Below are 23,217 nucleotides of genomic sequence, written 5' to 3'. Positions count from 1 at the left end.
AAATGTAGAAATTTATCTTCAATATAACTTAAACTTTGAATAACTTTTGAAGAAATAAAAATATCGAAAAATTATAAGAGACCTTTTTTGTAGAGCGTCAAATTTCCTGCAAGAATATGTCTTGAACATTTGAAAGTATTGGTCCCACCGAGAGCTACAAAATTCCAAAGCTTGAAAAATAAATTTTCCCATGTTATTTAAACGGGAAATAGAAAATTGCGATGCGGCAGTTGTTAATATTAATATTAAGAGCTCAAACTTTCACAGTTTTTTTTTCGTCATTTCCAACAATATTTTCGATATAATGCAGAAAAAAAAATCTGTCTATCGGTTGATCCTGCGGGCCAGCCCCAAAACTTCCCGCTGTTTTCGAGCTCCTCGAGCTTAAAAACATTGTTGTGGATACATTTTCGAGCTCTTCGAGCTCGAAAATACTTTTGTGTGCCATTGTTTTCGAAAAAAACCGATATTAGCATTTCTGTCTCCCACGATATCTCAGGAACGAATTGACCGATTTTGATGGTTGAGGTAGCAATCGGCGTATTTTATTGAGTTCTAGAGCTGATAAAATTTTGAAGTTGTTTGGTTCAGTTGTTTCGAAGATATTCGCAAAAAACCGTTTTGTACCATTTCTTTTGCCCACGATAACTCTCGAACGAATTATCCGATTGAGATGGCTAAGGCGGCAATCGACGTGTTTTATCAAGTTCTAGAGCTGATTAGATTTTGGAGTTGATCGTATGAGTCGTTTCTGAGAAATCAATAAAAAACAAAAAAATAAAAATTTTTTAATTCTTATTCTTTGTATAACTTGTAAACTACATGATCGATTTACCCCAAAATCTAATCAAGACTAAGTTTTGAAGAGCTCTTTCGATCGCCACCAAGTCCGTTCAAATCGGTACATCCGTTCCAAAGATATCGTCGGACAAAAAAAAGTTCACACACACACACACACACGCACACACACACACACACACACACACACACACACACACACACACACACACACACACACACACACACACACACACACACACACACACACACACACACACACATACACACACGGACGTCCATCCGGGAATAGTCAGAATAGTTTCCTAGGACCTCAAAACGTCGACATCTGATGAAAACTCGATTTTCGAAAATCGGACCGAAACCAATAACTTCCCTTTTTTGAAAATTTGCAATTTTCTTAGCGGGAAGTTAAAAATTAGTTGATTTTTTTGAATCAGTCTAGTGTCTATGTTCAAAAATATGTATCTAGAGTTTTATATGAAAATTCCGAATATTTTCCAAGTTATAGTCATTTTTGTGACAGTGCGTCAACTGACCGTTGCATCGACTAAAAACTTTAAACGCGTTTTTTTCGAAACTACTTTTTTTGAACTGGTGGCATCTGTAATTTGCATAAATATGAACCGATTCGCAACTTTTTTTTATGCCGTATTCGTCTATTCAGTAGCTAAAGTTTCACGTGAATTTTGAAAATTTTGATTTTTAAGATTTTTTAGGGCTGTTTGAATCCAAAAAAATGAGAAAAAAAAAACGAAAAAATTTTTAATATGTCGCCATTTTTTTTCAAATCCAAATTTTCGAAATCCCCTACGTGGAACGATAACCACATGCATACACATTACAACGCCGTTTGGTTTTTTTGTTTCTGATAATCCGTTTTTGAGTTAGAGATGACACCGTGGTGGGGAAAATTTTTTTGTTGCTCCACAAAAATGCTTATAACTTTATAACAACATAATATTTTTTGATGAAAATTTAGGAGAATTATCTTCAATGTATACATTATAAAACAAAAAAAAAACCCGATCCCCGAATTCCTTTATTATTCCAGTCAAAAAAATTCCCGAAAATCATCTATTTTTTCGATCCTCACAGTGGCTATCTCCCTTAATATTTATATTTTAACAAAGTTCAATAGTTTGTATTTTTTAAATAAATAAATGCATGCCTTTAAACTTAATTACTTTCACAGTCATTCAATTTTTCGTGCTTAGTGAATTATTTTACTAAAAAAATATGATATCAATAAAATGATTGCAAAAGCTATAATTTTACTAGATGTTTTCTATTTACACTCTGTATTAAAATAATTTTTTTTCTCTCAATTATTTTTGAGTCATATTATAATCGTATTGAAATTTTTCAACTTCGGCTATCGGTAATCTAGAATTTTGGGTTAATCGGTAAAAAAAATTTCCTACTTAGCCTATATCAACGTGTCGCATTGAATCGCATTGATTCGGATTGACAAGACGGCCATTCCAAAAACAGGATTGAATCGGATAGAAAACTGAATGCGATTCAATGCGATCCCGTTTGCTGGGATATACTTATATAAATGATTATAAATTTACTGTTTTATAAAAAAATCAATAACTACTATTGAAACATCGTTTTTAAAAATGTTTTTTTTCAAACGTTTATGTTCAAATTCAATATTTCTTTAATAACTCTTCAATCCTCTATATAATTTTAGTTATTTTCAATGATAATTTTATAGATCACTTCAATTCGTTGTGATTTAATAATAATGAAGACATGTTAGATTACATTTACAAGTAAATAATAACTTTTAATTTAATTTTAAAATTATTATGATCATTCTTCTGCATACCGGTCGTTCACTGGTGGGTGGTCACAGACCGGACTAGTTACCCTATATATATAGAGAGAGATTGACTTACTTGTGTCTTGCATGAGCTTTGTTGCTTTCTCGATGTTATTTTGTTTTTTTTTTAGATTCAACTTGTACATTAACTACCGCATTTTTTCAACTTAAATGAATTTTTTTTATTTTATTTCACACGTATTAAGTGGCTACCAGCCTACACTAATTTGAACCTGATTTTAACTTATTATTATTAGGTGGCTACCAGCCTACACTAATTTGAACCTGATTTTAATTTATTATTATAAGGTGGCTAACAGCCTACACTAATTTTAATTTTATTTAGAATGATTATTATTATTAAGTGGCTACTAGCCTACACTAATTTGAACCTGATTTTAACTTATTATTATTAGGTGGCTACCAGCCTACACTAATTTGAACCTGATTTTAATTTATTATTATAAGGTGGCTAACAGCCTACACTAATTTTAATTTTATTTAGAATGATTATTATTATTAAGTGGCTACTAGCCTACACTAATTTGAACTTTATTTAGCCTACACTAGTTTTAACTTTATTTGAAAATTGTGACCACTTACTCGAGAATCTTCCACATACTAACACTAATCTAACTTAGGTATAAGTTTGCGGGTGTATAAGATGTGACTCTACCTGATGAGAGTAGTGGGGGTCGTGCCGTAACTGCGTACATATATCTTCGTTGTTCTCTAGCCCCACTATTCCAGCTGGTCTATGGGGGTGCGATTGACGTCACTCTGACGTCAGAGATATGAGTCCCAAGTACCTGAAACTACGAGCCTGGGCTATGAGGATTGTCACTGCTTACAATATATTCTATTTTAACAATCCTCAAAAATAATATTTTTACCTGCATGTTCAAATCTGTTATACTTGGTTTAAAATTTAATTTAAATATTTTGGTATAATTATGATTCTAGTAATGGATATATATGCAAGTTCAGATTTAAACTCTGTACTTTTTATGTTTCTTTTGCCATTTAAATTTGTTATTTTAACATTTAAAATGGTCGTGTTAAAATTTTAGTTTTATAATTTTTGTATTTGTTACTTGAACTGAATATTCCAAATTATAGTAAGTAAATTTTATTTTTCATATGGCGTTCAGTAAAAGTTGGAAATATCTGGTTTGGTTTTATTTTCCGAAAGAAACTTCTATCGCCAAAGAGTGACTCACGCTTAATATACTTAAAATAGTTGCCGAAGTGAGGTAAAACAAATTTTTCGATCGTAAAGCACACTCTGATGCTTCGCATCATGAGTCGTGCAATATTTCTATTACTATTTGCTAAGGCCCGGTTGCATGCAGCCTCATAGCGTGTCGGCTGCACTCCAACCTTGAACAGGTTTTAACTATCCCCTTTAATTGCTTTTGAAGTACTTTTAACCGACTGGCAAACAAATATGTTCGTTTAAAATAATTTTAAAATAATATTTGGAAGAGAATTAATAAAAGAATATGTTCAAATTTTCAGACATAACATTAATCTTTCTTCTTCATTACGGTCACATTTTTTTTCAACAATAATAAAGCATTGTATTATGTATTATGAGTTGATATTCGAAATGTTTAAAAGGGGGGGGGGGGTAGGGTTTTAAAATTATTATTTTTTTATTTTTTTTCTGAATGAACAATCCTACCAAAAACAGATTCTCTGTATAAAATCGCGCCAAGTACACGTTTAAAATTTTTTACAATTAAGACAAGATTCTTTTTACAAATCAAATCGAAAAAATACCAAGTACCTAATATAATTCGAAATCATGGAAAACATTTTCATAGAATTGAACAAAAAATTGAAAAAAAAAAATTTCAATGTACTTGGTGTGCGTTACTAAATTTATTCAAGCAAAATTTTTAGAATTGATTTCGCATATAAATTATTTTCCAATAAAATTGAATGATATTCTTTTTTTCCAGTTTATAGGCACACCAAGTACATTGAAATTTTTTTTTTTCAATTTTTTGTTCAATTCTATGAAAATGTTTTCCATGATTTCGAATTATATTAGGTACTTGGTATTTTTTCGATTTGATTCATTTTTTTGTAAAAAGAATCTTGTCTTAATTGTAAAAAATTTTAAACGTGTACTTGGCGCGATTTTATACAGAGAATCTGTTTTTGGTAGGATTTGTCTTTTTTTTGTCGTGTTGATTGAGAATGATTTTAACCTACACTATTAGAAATCGAGTTATAATTTAAAACACGTGAGCCTATATTGTTTATAGTATTATTTTGTAGAAACAATAAAATTGTTTGTTAACAACTATAGTAATTTTGTACTGCTAAATATCATAATCTGATTAATCAATTTTTATGAAACAAGGAGCTGCAGTTGTTTAACGACAGTTCCCTTTAAAGTTAACGTCAAATATATACATCAACGTCGGACTTTTTCCCTAAGAGCACACCCTGATTAAAAAAATGTATTTGACAGGATTAAAAAGGATTAAAATTTTAATACTTTCAAATCCTTCTAAATACTGTAAATCCTTTTTTAAAATTCACGATTAATCATATTAAATACTTTTTAATACTAAAATAATCGAAAGGAGTAGAAGGATTTGAAAGGATTTAACTAGCATTTAAAATTTCTAATGCTACCGAATACTTTTTAATCCTGAAATAATAATTTTATTTCGTTATCTTTTTAGGATATAAAAGGATTCAACTAGCATTTAAAATTTCTAATGCTATTAAATACTTTTTAATCCTGAAATAATATTTTTATTTCGTTATCTTTTTAGGATATAAAAGGATTCAACTAGCATTTAAAATTTCTAATGCTATTGAATACTTTTTAATCCTGAAATAATATTTTTATTTCGTTATCTTTTTAGGATATAAAAGGATTCAACTAGCATTCAAAATTTCTAATGCTATTAAATACTTTTTAATCCTGAAATAATATTTTTATTTCGTTATCTTTTTAGGATATAAAAGGATTCAACTAGCATTTAAAATTTCTAATGCTATTGAATACTTTTTAATCCTGAAATAATATTTTTATTTCGTTATCTTTTTAGGATATAAAAGGATTCAACTAGCATTTAAAATTTCTAATGCTATTGAATACTTTTTAATCCTGAAATAATATTTTTATTTCGTTATCTTTTTAGGATATAAAAGGATTCAACTAGCATTTAAAATTTCTAATGCTATTGAATACTTTTTAATCCTGAAATAATATTTTTATTTCGTTATCTTTTTAGGATATAAAAGGATTCACATAGCATTTAAAATTTCTAATGCTATTAAATACTTTTTAATCCTGAAATAATATTTTTATTTCGTTATCTTTTTAGGATATAAAAGGATTCAACTAGCATTTGAAATTTCTAATACTACCGAATACTTTTTAATCCTGAAATAATGTTTTTATTTCGTTATCTTTTTAGGATATAAAAGGATTCAACTAGCATTTAAAATTTTTAATGCTATCGAATACTTTTTAATCCTGATATAAAGTTTTTATTTCGTTATCTTTTTAGGATTTAAAAGGATTCAACCAGTATTTAAAATTTTTAATGCTATCGAATACTTTTTAATTCTGATATACAGTTTTTATTTTAATATCTTTTTAGGATATAAAAGGATTCAACTAGCATTTGAAATTTCTAATGCTACCGAATACTTTTTAATCCTGAAATAATATTTTTATTTCATAACCTTTTTAGGATATAGAAGAATTTCACCAGTATTTAAAATTTTTTATGCTACCGAATACTTTTTAATCCCCTCGCGGTTTTCATGATACGGTTTGAACACTGTATTAAAAGAGCATACACGTAGTCGATAACAAGTAGTTTTACCGTATTTATACGGTATGTTTGTGAAATTTAATTACGGTATTCCTACAGAGCTTATACTGCGTTTATACGAAGCTTATACTTATACGAACTTATAACGGTACAGTCCCTATATAAATTTGGTATCAACACAATATATTTACGGTATTAATACACAGAAAAAAAGAATTTCTTGGCGCAAGAAATATTTTGTATTATGAATTGAAGACAAAAATTTTTCTTGGCTCAAGAATTTTTTTCTCGCCTAAAAAATTTTTTTCTTGTTCCGAGAAAATTTTTTCTTATCCCAAGAAAAGTTTTGTTTTCACTTTATGATATAAAAAATTTCTTGAGTCAAGTAAAAATTTTCTTAGAACAAGAAAAAATTTTTTGCGCCAAGAAATCCTTTTTTTCTGTGTACGGTAATAAAATTTCACAAACATACCGCATTTATACCTAGGGTATACCGTAATAATACTCATACCCAAAAAATACTCGGAAAATACCGTAGAAATACCGTTATGGCAATTCCGCGAGGGTCCTGAAATAATTTTTATATTTCGTTATCTTTTTAGGATATAAAAGGATTCAGCTAGCATTTAAAATATTCTAATACTATTGAATACTTTTTAATCCTGAAATAATATTTTTATTTCGTTATCTTTTTAGGATTAAAAAGTATTTAAAAGTATTTAACAGTTTAAATCATTTCAAATCCTGTTAAATCATGTTTTCAGGATTAAATAGTATTTAACAGAATTAAAAAATTTGAATCATGTTAAATCCTTCTGAATCATATTTTCAGGATTCGATAGCATTCATAAGGATATAAATTTTTTTAATCCTTTCAAATACTTTTGTTTAATCAGGGGTATCGGACAACTTAATGAAAGTATCAGTCTTATTAATTAGTGTTTCCTCTTTAGGTTCATGTGCTTTTTATAACGTGTGAGTGTGACATAAAAATAATATATACAGTTTAATGAGGAAAAGTCAAGTGACCTTGACAGGTCCGTTATGAAACACAACCTCGCCGCTTCGCGTTCGAGGCGTGCAATAAAAAATTGAAATAATAATCGTTCGGCAGGTGGATTCGAACCCGAGTCCTTTCGAGTGCGAAGTGTCCGACGTCTCGGACCACTCGGCCACTGAAGGGCCTACACTATAGGTTGTTTTTAAGATCCATATAAACGATTTGAATAAACAGTCATAAGTCACGAGAGCGCCTCTTGCGGAGGACGCGGTTACTCTTTATAAATTACGATGTAACATCGTACTTTTTATAGCTTCCATCGTATGATAACAGAGGCAGCACTGTAATATTTATTTTATTCAAAAGTAAATAGAAATATTAAATGTACGAATAAATATAGTTTTTAAAGTGTAATTTTTATTTATTTTTTTTCACGATGTTAAATTGTAATTTTTGCAGTAATTTTTAATCCTAAAAGTCTTTTTCAAAATTACGATGTTAAATAGTAAAAAATATAACCCACATAATAAATTTTGAAATAAGACATTTAAAAATTGACATTAATAAAAGTCTTGAACGAGATAACGATGTTAACATCGTAAATTTTGGTAGAATTTTCTTTCCGTGTATGCCGTTCTTTTCGAAAAAAATAGTTTTTTACTATTTTATCTCCAACGATATCTCTCAAATGAATAAACCGATTGAGACAGTTGAGGTAGCAATCGACGCGTTTTATCAAGTTCTAAAGCTGATCGAATTTTTAATTCGATTTATTGAGTCGTTTTTGAGATATTTCAAAAAAACTAAAAAATAAATTTTTTTTTAACTCTTTCGACAACGGTTTTTCTCGAACGAATGAACCGATTTTGATGGTTGAGGTGGCATTCGACGCGGCTTATAAAGCTCTAGAGCCCAGTCTATTTTGGAATTAATCCATCGAGCACATTAAAAGTTATCCAAAAAAAACATTTTTGAAAAAATTTTATTTTTGGAATATCTCTGAACGAGCCCTACCGAGCAAGCTCAATTTTCTTTCAGCTTCAAGATATTGACAAGCCGCGTCGAATGACACCTTAAAATTCAAAATCGGTTCATCCGTTCAAAAGATACAGGTATTTACATACGTACATACATACACTCGGACATCATCTTGAAATTAGTCAGAATAGCTTCCTAGGACCTCAAAACGACTGTCTACGTCTTCGCTGGTTGAGCTTCTGGTATTTCAAATTGTCATAAACTATAGAGTAAGGATGGTTTTGTACTTTGTGTCGTATTTTGAGGAATTCAAATAGTAAATTCATTTTGAATGGTTGATAAACTTTCAGATAAATAAAAACATTAATTAAAATAATGAAATTTAAAAAAATGCGCGTACTAATTTTTCAAATATTCAAGTACGTATTTTTTAATTTTGATTCCACTAAAATTCTATTTATTTATTCAAAAATTGCCAACTGCCAGCCACATTTACACTCGTTCAAAATATGGTCCTGAAGTTATACGACAGTTAACAATTTATTTACTGTTATTTCTTACTTCAGGATCATAACTATCCAAGCTGCAAGTTATATGAACAATAGCCATACGACTATTAGACAGCAATTAGGCTCGTCATTATTTAAATTCTTAGAAAGTTTCGGGATTAAATCATTCATAGAAATCTGTTAATGACGAGGGACATTAGAAATTTAAACCCCACATGTTTAAATGGTCGAATAATTACTTTTGCTTCATGTGAAACATCTGGCCAAGGTACACAACAATGGCTAGCCAGATAACAAAAAAAAATATAGATAATAAATATGAAACTAAATATAACTTTTGACTATAAATTTTCTTGAGCTTCAACGAGATATTTCAAGGATCAGTTATAAAATTTCTAATTAGTATAATTAACAAACATTAAAAATAAGTTATTAAGTAATTAAAAAAAATAATTAAATACAAACGACAAAATAAAATATTAAATGTTTTTTATTGTAATTTTTCATTATACCACATGGTAACACTGTACAATAACCAAAATTATAATTATTTCATGTAACAACAAATTTAATTATTATATTAATTGGTCATCACGTGTAATCGTATATACTTGTATATTTTTTGTTAACTATTTAGTCGTATAACAAAACAATTTCTTGCAATATAAGAAACAAGAAATGAAAAATACAATGAAATAATAAAAAAACTTATCTGATTAATAAATTATGTTTGAAATTAAAAGTTACTTTATCATTGACTAGTCTCCTTGTTCGTCTCTTCATCCTTCTCCATGAGCCCGCCATCTTGTGCTTTTACGACATCGTTATTATCAACAGGAGTTTTGATTGGAGGCAGGTTGAAAGTCTTTCTAATTTCATCAGGAGTCTTTCCTTTAATCATGCAGGCGACAGTTTTGCAAGTTACGTCCATTAAGCCCTTGATGTCTAGGTAATTAGCAGCGCGGATTATGGCGAAGAGGGTTGGCTGATCAACTTTCAGGAATTCAGAGTCCCAGACACTGATGTCGTCGCACCTTTTTTCTTGAGTTTCGTCGTCTTCAGGAGCTGGTGGATCGTCCTTGTGATGCTCAGCCCATTCAACCACTTTTTTTAAGATTGCCGAGTGTACATTAGGTAGAGGCACCACTTCGTCGTCGCTATCTCCCAATCCGAGATCTTCCAACATGGTTTTAATGGTCATCGACATCTTGGCAACTTTAATATCAACCTCGAAAATCTCTTTGTCGTTGCTCTCAAGTTTTATTAAAGACATTTTTTATTTATTTAATAGTATTCACTTTTAATTCACAGATATTGTTTAATTATTTTTAAAATGTTTGTAATATTTTTATGCGTCACTAAAAACTGTTGCACGTGTTGTCGGTTCGACGACGAATTGCGGTTAGTGAAGCCAACGACGCTCTGCTAGATTTTCCGTTTCGTTGTTATTTTTAGTTCCTTTCAGGTAGAGTGGGGGAAAGAGCGCAGCAGCGCGTATTACAGCGCCACGGTGTACGTAGTTGAAGTTAATAAATATTTGAATTAAAGTTTGGAAAATCCAAAAGTGCACACCTCGAACGGTCATGTTACAATGAAATATATAAATTATTAATTTTCTTTTTAATTACAAAATTTTTTAATAAATATCTAGAAAGAAATTAGTCGTTTTTTTTTTTAATTTAGTTAATTCTATGACAGTTGGTAATAAAAAAAAATTATTTGATGGTAAAGTAGAACTTTATGATATCAGCAAAGTTCGATGATAAAAAAAAAATTCCCGATAAAATAAAATAATGGCTGCAGTGTGTGTTTGTTTACATGGAATAGTGCCGGTTTTAACAGAAATGATTTATTAAAAAAAAAACGAGAGGGTCTACAGTAGTGATTTTCGAAAAGAACCTTCTTTGCATATTTCTGAAGACAGTGAAAAAAAAATAAAGTCATTTTGTCAAGCCGTTCACGAAATATCCGTGCCACAGACTTTTTTTGGACTACAGACTACCTGACGTCCACTTTACATATTTTTTATTGAACTTTTTTTATTATAATACGTATCGGACAACTTAATGAAAGTATTAGTCTTATTAATTAGTGTTTCCTCTTTAGGTTAATGTGCTTTTTATAACGTGTGAGTGTGACATAAAAATAATATATACTGTTTAATGAGGAAAATTCAAGTGACCTTGACAGGTCCGTTATAGAGCACAACTTCGCCGCTTCGCTTTCGAGGCGTGCAATAAAATAAAATTTATGACTTATCAAGTATCCAATGAACAAAAGTTTGAACACTGAGGGTAAATATTTCAATTTCATATTTCCTTAAATCAAAAATTAATTTTTTATTTAAAGATGGAAAATTTATGACTTAATTTAATTGAAGTGAAGCTTCAATAATAAGAGTTTTATTTCAATAGATGTAAGATTTTATTCGATTTCTGAAAAGTTATAGAAATAAATAAAGGTTTCAATATTTGTATTAAAAATAAGTACTTGATAGAAATTAATTTTTATTTTTATTGCACTGAATTAAATTATAAGAAAATCAGAGAAAATGATACATATCAATTTGATTAGAATTAGAAAAATTAATTATAAGCAAAAATTTTAATGCAACTACCCGACTAGAATTTTTCATAAGGGCCTGACGAGGTCCTTATCGGGTTAATCTTATTTCAAATAAAGTCCCGATCAGGGTATCCTGACGAGGATCCTCATATGGATGTAACGCTTAAGACCCATGAGGCCCTTATCGGGATTGCCTTATCAGGTCCTTACCAGGATATCCTCATTAAATCCTTATCAGGTTGACCTTATTAGTAATTATTTAAAAAAAATACTAAATTGCAAAACAAAATAAGAGAATTTTAATTCAATTGAGAATGTTATCTATTGTATTGAGAGCATTAATTAGAGGAAGTAAACATATTTTTTATTGATGAAAAAATCCCGATAACTGCTGGGCTCGAACCTGCGTCCTTTCGATTCAAAGTCCTCGATGCTATCCACTGGGCTGACATACACGTGTGATCTTGAAAGTGTAAATATAATATTCATTATGATGTCAAAGAATAACTGATGGAAAAGTAAAAAATCTGTGCTACAATGATTGACGTGATTTTTATATAATATTCTTTTGTACTTTTTTAAATTTTTAGCCTGTAAATGAAATATTTAAAGGGATGGGATAACTTTTTTTTGATAAGGTCCAGATAAGGTCCTGATCAGGGACTTGTCAGGTTGACCTGATGGCAAATAACTTTTTTTTTATAGAGATATCTTGACGAGGTCCTGATCATGAACTCGTCAGGTTGACCCGATGGCAAATAACTTTTTTTTTGAATAGGGATATCCTGATGAGGTCCTGATCAGGAATTCGTCAGGTTGACCCGATGGCAAATAACTTTTTTAACTTCCCGCTAAGAAAACCGACGATTTTCAAAAATTGGGAAGTTATTGTTTTCACCCCGATTTTCGAAAGTCGAGTTTTCATCAGATGTCGACGTTTTGTGGTCCTAGGAAGCTATTTTGGCTATTTTCAGAATGATGTCCGAGTATATGTATGTATGTATGTGTGTGTGTGTGTGTGTGTGTGTGTGTGTGTGTGTGTGTGTGTGTGTGTGTGTGTGTGTGTGTGTGTGTGTGTTGTGTGTGTGTGTGTGTGTGTGTGTGTGTGTGTGTGTGTGTGTGTGTGTGTGTGTGTGTGTGTGTGTGTGTGTGTGTGTGTGTGTGTGTGTGTGTGTGTGTGTGTGTGTGTGTGTGTAAACTCTTTGTAACTTTTTAACTAATGAATGGACTTGGATGGTTGAGGTGGCAATCGAAAGAGCTTGTTGGCCTCCAACTTTCCTGAAAATTTCAGATCATTTGATCAAGTAGACTCGAAAATATTGGCGAATTACGAAAAAAAAAAAAATTTTTTTTATTAGTTTTTCAATGATTTCAACGACTTGAACGATTGACTTCAAAATCTAGTCAGCTTTAGAACTTTATAAGCCGCGTCGAATGCCACCTCAAACATCTCAATCAGTTAATTTGTTCGGAAGATATCGTTGGCGAAAGAAATGATAAAAACGGTTTTTTTCGATTATCTTTGAAGTGACTCATCCGATTAATTTCAAAATTTAATCAGCTCTAGAATTCAAGAAAACGCACTGATTGCTACCTCTAACGTCCAAATCGGTTGATTAGTTCAAAAGATATCGGTGCTGAAAAGTTAAAAAAATAACATTTTATGTTATTTTTTCCAGATAAATCAAAATATAATGTGCTAAAATGTGTCTGAAATCATACCAACTCTTTCTCTTTATAGTCTCTTCCGATCATCAGATAATGTCATATAACTTGTTCCTTAGTTTTAAACATATTGTCAGCAAAAAATTGAAAAAACCCAGTCTTTAACGTTTTTCTCGGATATTCCATATATTATTGCTCTGACCTAAGTCAAAACTCATTTAAATCTTAATTTTGATCACTGACATTTCTGTCTCCATACATTTATTTCAGAGAACATAATCGATAATAATAATTTAAAAGCCACTTCTTCATTAATGATTTTCGATTCTTAACTTTTCAAACTTTAGCATAAAACGTAACTTGTTAGAGCTTGAAAAGCTCATAAAAAAATAATTCCATGTAATAGCATTTTCGAGCTCGAAGAGCTCGAAAATATATTCACAGTGATGTTTTCAAGCTTCTCGAGCTCGAAAACAGCGGGAAGTTTTGGGGCTGGCCCGCACGGTCAACCGATGCCCAGATTTTTTTTTACTATTTGTATAGTAAATTTTACTATAAGTACTATTAATGAATATAAAATTAAGAAAGTAAATTTTCTAATACAACATAGGATTTGTTACGATACAAAATATTAAAAATTACTATACGCAATGTATTGTTTGCTAACACGATTATATTTTTTTACTATCTGTATAGCAAATTCTACTATGTATAGATAAAATTAAAAATTGGTGGGATAGCATATTCAAATATGTATTACAAGTTCTGAATTTTTGTTCAAAGGAGACATCGGGCCGTCAGACATAGGAAAGGACTCGCGCGCGGGAGATCAGGGTTCGAATCTCGATTAAAACAAGTGATTTTTTAATAAACAAAAATCGACACCAACACCAATACATATGACATAACTAACAATAATAATCAAAATGGATAGCAATAATAATAAAAAGTTAAAAGCTAATAAAAATTTTATTCTATTTTTTTCCATTCTAATATAGTAAAATTTACTAAACGGGGTATTAAAATTTACTAAATATTACTGAAAATTAATATGCAATATAGGAGATTTTCCATAACCAGTATATGAGAAATTACTAAACGACGTGTAAAATATGCTTATCTGTTTATAAATTTTTCACATAAATCATAAGCATTTCAAGATTCCTACCAAATTTAATAATTATTCTCATATTTTTTGGTAAAATTTACTATATTTTTTTCTCCGTGTTGTTCGAGTGATTTTTCCCTGTGATGAGTCTGAACTCTATTATATTGCAATTTAACATTCAAATGCGACAAAAATAATTATACTGTCAAATCAACCACATAGAGAGTGAAAAGTTCGTGGTAACACGTGCCGGTGATCCAATACTTGCCGGCACTTTTAGTAGCTATCCGAATGATTCTACTGTTTATGGTGAAGATTGCAGTAAAAAATATTACAACGCAGATCACAATGTGTGATGATGTACAATTTGAAACCGTTGGAAAAAGATATAATTGATAAATAATTATTCGATATTATAAAAGTCATAGTTTATCGAATTACGTATTATATTATATCAGCATAATTGCTGCAATATACTCTATGATATATCGTGACCATGACATTTGACAAGGTTGCTGCTCACGTAGACAAGTTTTCAGGTAGAAAAATTTTTTTTTAAAGTTTGGAATTTTATCAAACATTAGCGAATCGAAGCATCGGAAGAAACAATGGACATTTTCGTTGGAAATCGAATACTCTACAAAAAAGGTTTTTGATGATTTTGCGATAAATTTAATTTTTTAAAAGTTATTCAAGGTCAAAGTTTGATTCATTGTAAATTTTACCGCTATTCGACTTTTTCGGCAAAACTATCAGATTTGTCGTGAAATGTCAAAATGCCTTTTTTTGTAGACAATTGTATACCGAACAAATTATTTTGAATAAAGTTTTTTGATATTCCGCATTGTTTTCTAGTTATTTTCATTTTAATGTCAAAATCTTGAAAGCGACCCGAATACTAGGGGAGGGTGGGGCAGAGCGGCCCCCCTGAAATTTTGACCAAAAAAAAAATTTTTTTTTTTTTTGACTAATTACTATAAATCCGATATGTTTGCGCATTTTTACCCCTACGCATGACATTTGGGGCAAAATGGACAAGCCCAAAATTTTGAAAAAGTGATTTTTTCATATTTTTATCGTCAATTAAAAAAAAAATTATCATAATTCCACATTTCTAGCCCTACGCATAACACCTGGGGCAAAATGGACCAGCCGAAACTTCCGAAAAAATTATTTTTTCATATTTTTCGGCCGTTTCTCGATGTAAGAGGCAAATTTGGTCACTAGAAATATATAAAAATTAAATTTTTTTTTTTAGTTGATAAATTTTTGAAATAAAGTAAAATTATAGAATTGATTTTTTTTTTATTAAATAACCATTAGTAATTAAGGGGGGGGGTAGGGTTTTAAAGGCGAAAAAAGTGCATATTTTTGTGATTTTTTCCCGGCGAGATGAGTAATACAATTTCATTAATTACAACAACTACTTAATCACATATTATTGTACAACTTTTAAAGAATATCAGAAAAAATTTTCAACGAAAAATATTGATTAATAAGCTGGTGACGTTGAATCTCCGGAGGCGCCTCAAAAAAAAGTCGTTTTGCGGTGAACATCATAACTCGTTACCGGATCATCGGAAAAAAAAAAATTGATATGCATTTTAAAGTTGATGTATTTTTTGAGGTAACCACAAAGAGTTTTTTTTTTTTTTTTTTTTTCGATTTTTTGCAGCACTTGGAAGTGAAAAACGCGATTTTAGCTCAAAAAATCGCGGTTAATTTGTTATTAAAAAATAGAAAAAAAATGAAAAACAAAAAAAAACTCTTCGTAGTTACCTGTTGATTTATGTGAAGAAGTAATGTTCAAATTTTCAAAGGGATCGGTTCAGTACATTTTGAGTTATGATGTTCACGGACTTCAAAAATTACGGTTTCGGGAAAATCGATTTAAAGTTTTTTATTCGTGAAAATTCGAAATAAACCATGAATAAAAGAACATGAATTTTTATACTTACATGGAGTCATTAGTTTACATCCTTTGAAAGACACACAGACGTAGAAAGGGATTCGGAAAAACAAAGGAAATTGCAGTTGCTTTCTACTAGGGGTATGTAGGGGCAAGTATGAAAATCAGGTATCACAGCCAGTCGTTTGAAGCGCTGTAACTCCGTTAGTTTTACTCGGATTGATTTAAAATTTGTACACAATATTCTTGACATATTGTTCGTTCAGAAAAAAAATTAAAAAAAAAATTTTTTTAAAATAATATTAAAACCCTCCCCCCCCTTAAGGTAATCAAGAGTGAACGATTTTTTACGCTTTAAAAAATTTTTTTCGAGTAATATAAAATCAAAAATAGTTGTCAAGAGAAAGAAATACATTCTTAATGATGAAAACAATTTAAAAAAAAAAAACGAAAAAAAAATTTTTTTATCACTTTTTGAAGGGGGGCCGCTCTGCCCCACAAAAAAAAAAAAAAAATTTTCAGAATTTTGGCAAAATGTCCATAAATTTGTTCGAAATAGGACTAAAGTAAAGTGATCTTATGGTTGAAAGCCATAAAAAAATAATAATTGGCTTAGGGGGGCCGCTCTGCCCCACCCTCCCCTATATTTTTTAAGAGCTTTACATTAATATGAAAATCCTTTACATTAAAATGAAATATACATATATACGTAAATGTTTTTGTTTTGAATGCTGTAGAAATTATAAAATTAAGTTGATGAATAATTTTAAAAAAAATGAAGGATTCATAAGGAACACATGCATACTTATTAAAAACTGAGCTTGTACTAAAATCAATAGGACTCCTTGCAAATAAAATTTTCAGTTATCTCACTAATAAGTTCGATGTAAAATATTACCCACAAATCAAAAGATATGTGATAGTTAGTAACCTAAAATATGCAGTACTATAGCAACAAATTACTTTCAAAATTATATATTTTTTTATTGAATGTAAGCTTTGAACGATGTATAATAGAGCTAATAAATTAAGTTATGACTGATTAATTTATTTTGATTAATCAATGTAAAATAAAATAAAAAATTGTCGAAACATGAAAATGATATCTGCCAGGCTAGACATAACGTATTTAACAACAGGTACCGTTTAGCTCACGTTAATTCAGTACATCTTGATCAACATAACTCAGATATTTACGATTTATAATATAGGTGGAAAAGATATTTAAAATAAAAACATCTTATGGGCGTGAGTAATCTCTTTAAACGAAAATATCAACATATACAAACAATTCTGGCATGGGTACTCCTTTATTATTCGACAGAGTGATAAGTGCCTTTTGTGGTGGTCATATAGTATACACTTAATTACATTAATACATTAATAATTCCTTGCATAATTTATCTCGATATTAAAAAACAAAAAGTAAGTTATTAAATTAAAATAGTAACTGATACTATATTAACATGTACCCTGATTAAACAACTGATTTCAATCAAATTAAACAGAATCGAATTTTTAACTTTACATAATTCAGATAAATTTTGTTAATTCGTTACCTAGCTTTAAAATTAATTCTGTCTAATTCGGCAGAAAAATCAGAATTTATCAAAATTGAATGAGCCTGAAGTTAGCAGACAAACGAAAAATAAAATAATTGATAGCGGATATCTTTTGAACAATTTGAATTATATACAATTAAATAAATGGAATAGAATTCTATTGAAATAAACTAGATACGCTAGCAATTTTTTTTTTTTTAGCTCACTGTTTTGGATTTATTCAAAAACAAATTTTTTAGCAAGCTAACCTGACATTTCAAATGATCGGAATAACTTCATATTGTATTACTTTCTTGATGGCACTATTATCTAAGGGCGCCTTGGTTTTTTTTTTTGAAAATCGAAAAAAAACTTTAGCACGTCATAATTTTTGAACAAATCGTTGAAACGAAAAAAAAAAAAAACTCACCTCTTCGTTTTTTTATTATCTAGAGGTGCAATTTTTTTATTTTCGAAAATTGCTGTCATATTTTGAAAAAATGATAAAAACAATTTTTTCGAATTTTTTAACTAAGCATATGAGTGAGAAAAATTATTTTAAAGATAGAACTGAACATGCCGTCTTTTTCTCTTTCCAAAAGCTACGTATGCATGATTTCATTTTTTTTCTATTTTAATTTAAATGGTCAATATGTTCAGTCAATCAAAATTTTAAGTTTTTTTAATTTTATACCTCGTTAATGGCGTTTTACCAAAATAAGCCTAAGATACATTTTTGTAGGGAATTTTATGTTCTACAAAAAAGGTCTCTTATGATTTTTTGATAAATCAATCTGTTCAAAATTTATGGACGCTTAAAGTCAAATTTATAGTAAATTTCGATGAGTGTGAATGTCGCCGACAATTAACAATTTTAAAATTTAGGAATAAATAAATAAAATGTAAGTACAATAAAAATTAAAAAATATGTGTGTAAATAATCGAAATATTAGTACCCGCATTATTTTTAATTTCATTGTTTTAATTTATTTATTTATTTACCTAAGAGATCGATTGAAGTCGAGCAAAACGCTATTTTTTTTAAGAGCTTGACAATAAAATGGAAATAAATTAACCGTTATGTAGAATTTAAAAAAAAATTTTAAAGGTTTATTTGTAGAGAATAAACCGTCTACAAAAAATTCCATGGCATTTGATGATAAGTTCGGTAGTTTCACTGGAAAAGTAAAAAGATCTCGAAATTTACTATAAATTTGACTTTAAGCTTCCATAAATTTTGAACAGATTGATTTATCAAAAAATCATAAGAGACCTTTTTTGTAGAACATAAAATTCCCTACAAAAATGTATCTTAGGCTTATTTTGGTAAAACGCCATTAACGAGGTATAAAATTAAAAAAACTTAAAATTTTGATTGACTGAACATATTGACCATTTAAATTAAAATAGAAAAAAAATGAAATCATGCATACGTAGCTTTTGGAAAGAGAAAAAGACGGCATGTTCAGTTCTACTTTTAAAATAATTTTTCTTACTCATATGCTTAGTTAAAAAATTCGAAAAAATTGTTTTTATCATTTTTTCAAAATATGACAGCAATTTTCGAAAATAAAAAAATTGCACCTCTAGATAATAAAAAAACGAAGAGGTGAGTTTTTTTTTTTTTTCGTTTCAACGATTTGTTCAAAAATTATGACGTGTTAAAGTTTTTTTTCGATTTTCAAAAAAAAAAACCAAGGCGCCCTTAGATAATAGTGCCATCAAGAAAGTAATACAATATGAAGTTATTCCGATCATTTGAAATGTCAGGTTAGCTTGCTAAAAAATTTGTTTTTGAATAAATCCAAAACAGTGAGCTAAAAAAAAAAAAATTGCTAGCGTATCTAGTTTATTTCAATAGAATTCTATTCCATTTATTTAATTGTATATAATTCAAATTGTTCAAAAGATATCCGCTATCAATTATTTTATTTTTCGTTTGTCTGCTAACTTCAGGCTCATAAAATTGAAACGAATTTAAAAAATTTTATTCGGTTTAATTCGAAAATAATTCTCAAATTTCTGGTTCTGACTCCGGATTGAACCGAATTGAAACTAATCCAAAATTTTTAAATCGGTTTTATTCTGTTCCATTACGAAATAATTTTTGTTTTTCTGAATATCGTTTTAAATTAATCTGTGTTGGCATTTTTTTAAAATTAATTTACTTGTCTTTATTTTGGAAATAATCCACGAATTTCTGATTCAGATTTTGAATGTTACTGAATTTAAGAGAAAAAAAAGTTTAACTTGAAGAAATGAAATCCTTGGCAGAAGATATTATTTTGCTTATAATAAGAAGCTGATTGTTAATGCCAAAAAAATCACTATCTTTGAATAAGTGATATATTTCTTAACTTGAGCAGAAAAGTTTTTCTGGTTGGAGATTGTCATTTCACTGAGTCTAGAAAGAAAATTCTTAATTTAGAATAACCAAATTTTTGAATTAGAACTTGAAAATCTTGAATCAAGAAAAGTTTCTTAGGACAAAAAGTTTTAATTTCAGCTGAAGAATACCTCAGTCTTAACTCAAGAAATACCTTACTTGACGGAAGATTGTTAGTTTTATTAGAATAAGAAAACCTTTCGTGAGACAAGATATTTTAAGCCTTAAATATTTTGAAAAAATCTGGGCTTCGGTTGGGCCCGCAGGCCAGCCCCAAAATTTCTCGCTGTTTTCGAGCTCATTGACTAAATTTTAGTCTCTAATTTAAATTCAACGTACTTTCATGGTGTTTTTGAGGTTTTTCTATTCAAAAAGAATAAGAAATCTGATAACTTGTTTCAATTCTCTAAGTTGCATTTTAAGTTATTGGGGAGATATTTTGGACATTTTCTGGGAAATGAAATGTTCTAGGCAAAGAGCAAATAGAAATTTCGTTAAAAATTGGATTCTCTACACAAAAAGTCTCATAAGTCAAGCTACTATAGTTTTACGTTTACGAGATATACAAATTTTATTGATTTTATAAATAAAAAATTTTTCAGAAATATATCAAGTTTGATTTTTTTTTGTTATTATAAATGAATTCAAGCTAATGGAAAATAGTATTTAAGATAAAATGAAAGATATTCAATACGTTTCTGAAAAAGTTTTTTATAAATGTTCTATTTAAGAAATCAATAAAATTTTTATATTTTGTGAACGTAAAACTTTAAAAACTTGACCATTAAGTCTTTTTTTTCTTTTTTTTTTTGTAAAGAATTCAATTTTCAACAAAATACCTTAGAAAATGCCTTAATTAGTGGCCCGATAACTTAAAATTGAGCTGGACGTTGGAGAATTGAAAAATAATCGTCACTTTTCCTATGCTTATTAAATGAAATATTTTAGAAAGTACTAAGAAATAAAATCAAAGGCTGAAAGTTGGAAAGAATTTTTAATTTATTAACGTATACAAAAATAATTTGCTTAATGAGTAAAAAAAAAAATTTGTACCGGTAATAAATCATCCTTATACACATATATACATAAATGTTTTTGTTCTGAATAATGTAGAAATTATAAAATTAAGTTGAATATTTATTTAAAACTGAGCTTATACTTCAATCAATAGGTCTCCTTGCTAATAAAATTTTCAATTATCTCACTAATAAGTTTAAAGTAGAATATTACCGACAAAACAAAAGATATGTGATAGTTAGTAACCTAAAATATGCTGAACTATAGCAACGAATTATTTTTAAAATCATGTATTATTTTATTAAATGTAAGCTTTAAACGATGTATAATGAAACTAATAAATTAAAGTTATGACTACTTAATTTATTTGAATTAATAAATAAATAAAATAAAATAAGAACTCGTCGAAGCATGGAAATGATATTTGTCAGGCTAGAAATAACATATTTAACTCAGGTAACGCTTGGCTCACGTTAATTCAGTACACCTTGATCAACATAACTTAGATATTTACGATTTATAAATACGAAATTTTTTTGATTTTCATAATCTATTTTTAAGTTTACTATTAAAAATTACTGAGTGAAAATTAAGTTTTTATAATTATTTATGATTCATTATAATAATATAAATTGTTCGTATACTTATTCTATTGTGGTTAGAAAACAAATTAATTAAATTATCAAGCCATTGTATATGTAGAAATATCAATTAAATAATTTTTTTGTCTAAATACATTTATCCAAATAATTAATATAAACGTTTTTTTATTGTTTTGCAAAAAAAAATTGGATAGAGCCACTATTAAAAAAAAAAAAAAAAAAAAAAAAAAAAAAAAAAAAAAAAAAAAAAAAAAGTCGTTCTATCTAACTGAAAATTTTATAACAATGAAACGAATGATTATTTTAAAGATTAAGGCAACAGAAATATAAGCTAATAAACAAAAAATGATATTAAAATAAATCTAATGATGTTTTTTTCTATGGATACATATGATTTACTCAAAACCGATTAATTTTAATTTTAAACTAGTTTAGAATTTCAATTCATAAAAAAGACTGAATAAAAGAATTTCAAGTCATTTTATGTTTTTAGTTAATATATCGTTAAATAAAAGAATAAATAAATAAATAAAAAAACATTAAAAGATTGAAACGAAGTGATGAAAAAAAATTCAATTAACGCTATGATCGTTGTGAAAAAAAAAAAAATCAACAGTTGGTTTATAATAAACACACTATATATTTTAATACGATTCTATTAAAATCTTTTATTAATTAAAGTAATGTTTAGCATAAGTAAAATTATTTACTTATTATAATTACATATATAAATAAAAAATTAATATAAAAGTTGAAAATTACTTATTAGAAAGTTGTATAATTTTTAATCTGTTTTCGGAAATTTAGCTGTAAAAACTAAAAAATAATTTAATATAATCTACTATAGTTTAATAATTTTTGATAATATATGAGTACATACTGTAAGTATAAAAAAATTTTAAATAAACGTTATTTTTATTTTTTTTTATTTTTAAGTAAATATAGTAAAAATAATTATATATTAATGAAGCACATAAAATATAATACATATACATACTTTTTTATTATAAATGTCAAATAATTAAAACAAAGAAATTATTTATTTCCTTAATTTAAAAACAAAAATTAATAATAAACTGCTAGTGATATAAATAGAAAAAAATATTTTTCAAGTATTAACAGGTAATTTAGATGCAGGGAGACATCGTAGTATCCGCCGTGACTGAGGCAGCCGTTGGTTAGTTGGAAAACCCGATAGTTTTTCACGCCGGCTCGTACTAGTATGAAAGAGTAGTCAGTTGAAGCGGCTCGAGTAAGAGCTGACAGATACTGACTACGGCAAGTTGTCTATACTATTAACGTAACACTACCACGGGTCGATGTCTATGACTGAATGACTCTTTATGTGGTAAATCGCTACGGCGTTTATATAATATTATGTATAACTTTAAAGAAGTATACAAATATGAAACTGAGTATTGACTTACTTGTTTCCGAGCAAGAATAAAATATCACGTGTACGTGTATAAAAACCAAGTCGCTTTGATAAAAATATCTAGCGA

At 28.6% G+C, this 23,217-nt stretch overlaps 1 protein-coding gene across 1 annotated transcript; it reads right to left on the bottom strand.

Moving 5' to 3' along the window:
• Positions 1-9,564: 9,564 nt before the first annotated feature.
• On the bottom strand, positions 9,565-10,317 carry LOC130675715 (S-phase kinase-associated protein 1-like). The gene has a single exon (XM_057481549.1). It carries the CDS (start codon positions 10,193-10,195, stop codon positions 9,674-9,676), a length of 522 nt encoding a protein of 173 aa, XP_057337532.1. The 5' UTR covers positions 10,196-10,317; the 3' UTR covers positions 9,565-9,673.
• Positions 10,318-23,217: the final 12,900 nt, after the last annotated feature.

This window comes from Microplitis mediator, chromosome 10, assembly GCF_029852145.1.
Source record: "Microplitis mediator isolate UGA2020A chromosome 10, iyMicMedi2.1, whole genome shotgun sequence".
NCBI lineage: Eukaryota > Metazoa > Arthropoda > Insecta > Hymenoptera > Braconidae > Microplitis > Microplitis mediator.
This window is presented reverse-complemented; position numbering and strand designations above follow the sequence as displayed.

What these genes read in the sequence shown, in the direction of transcription:
- LOC130675715 (XM_057481549.1), bottom strand. Translation starts at nt 10,195, where the DNA reads ATGTCTTTAATAAAACTTGAGAGCAACGACAAAGAGATTTTCGAGGTT.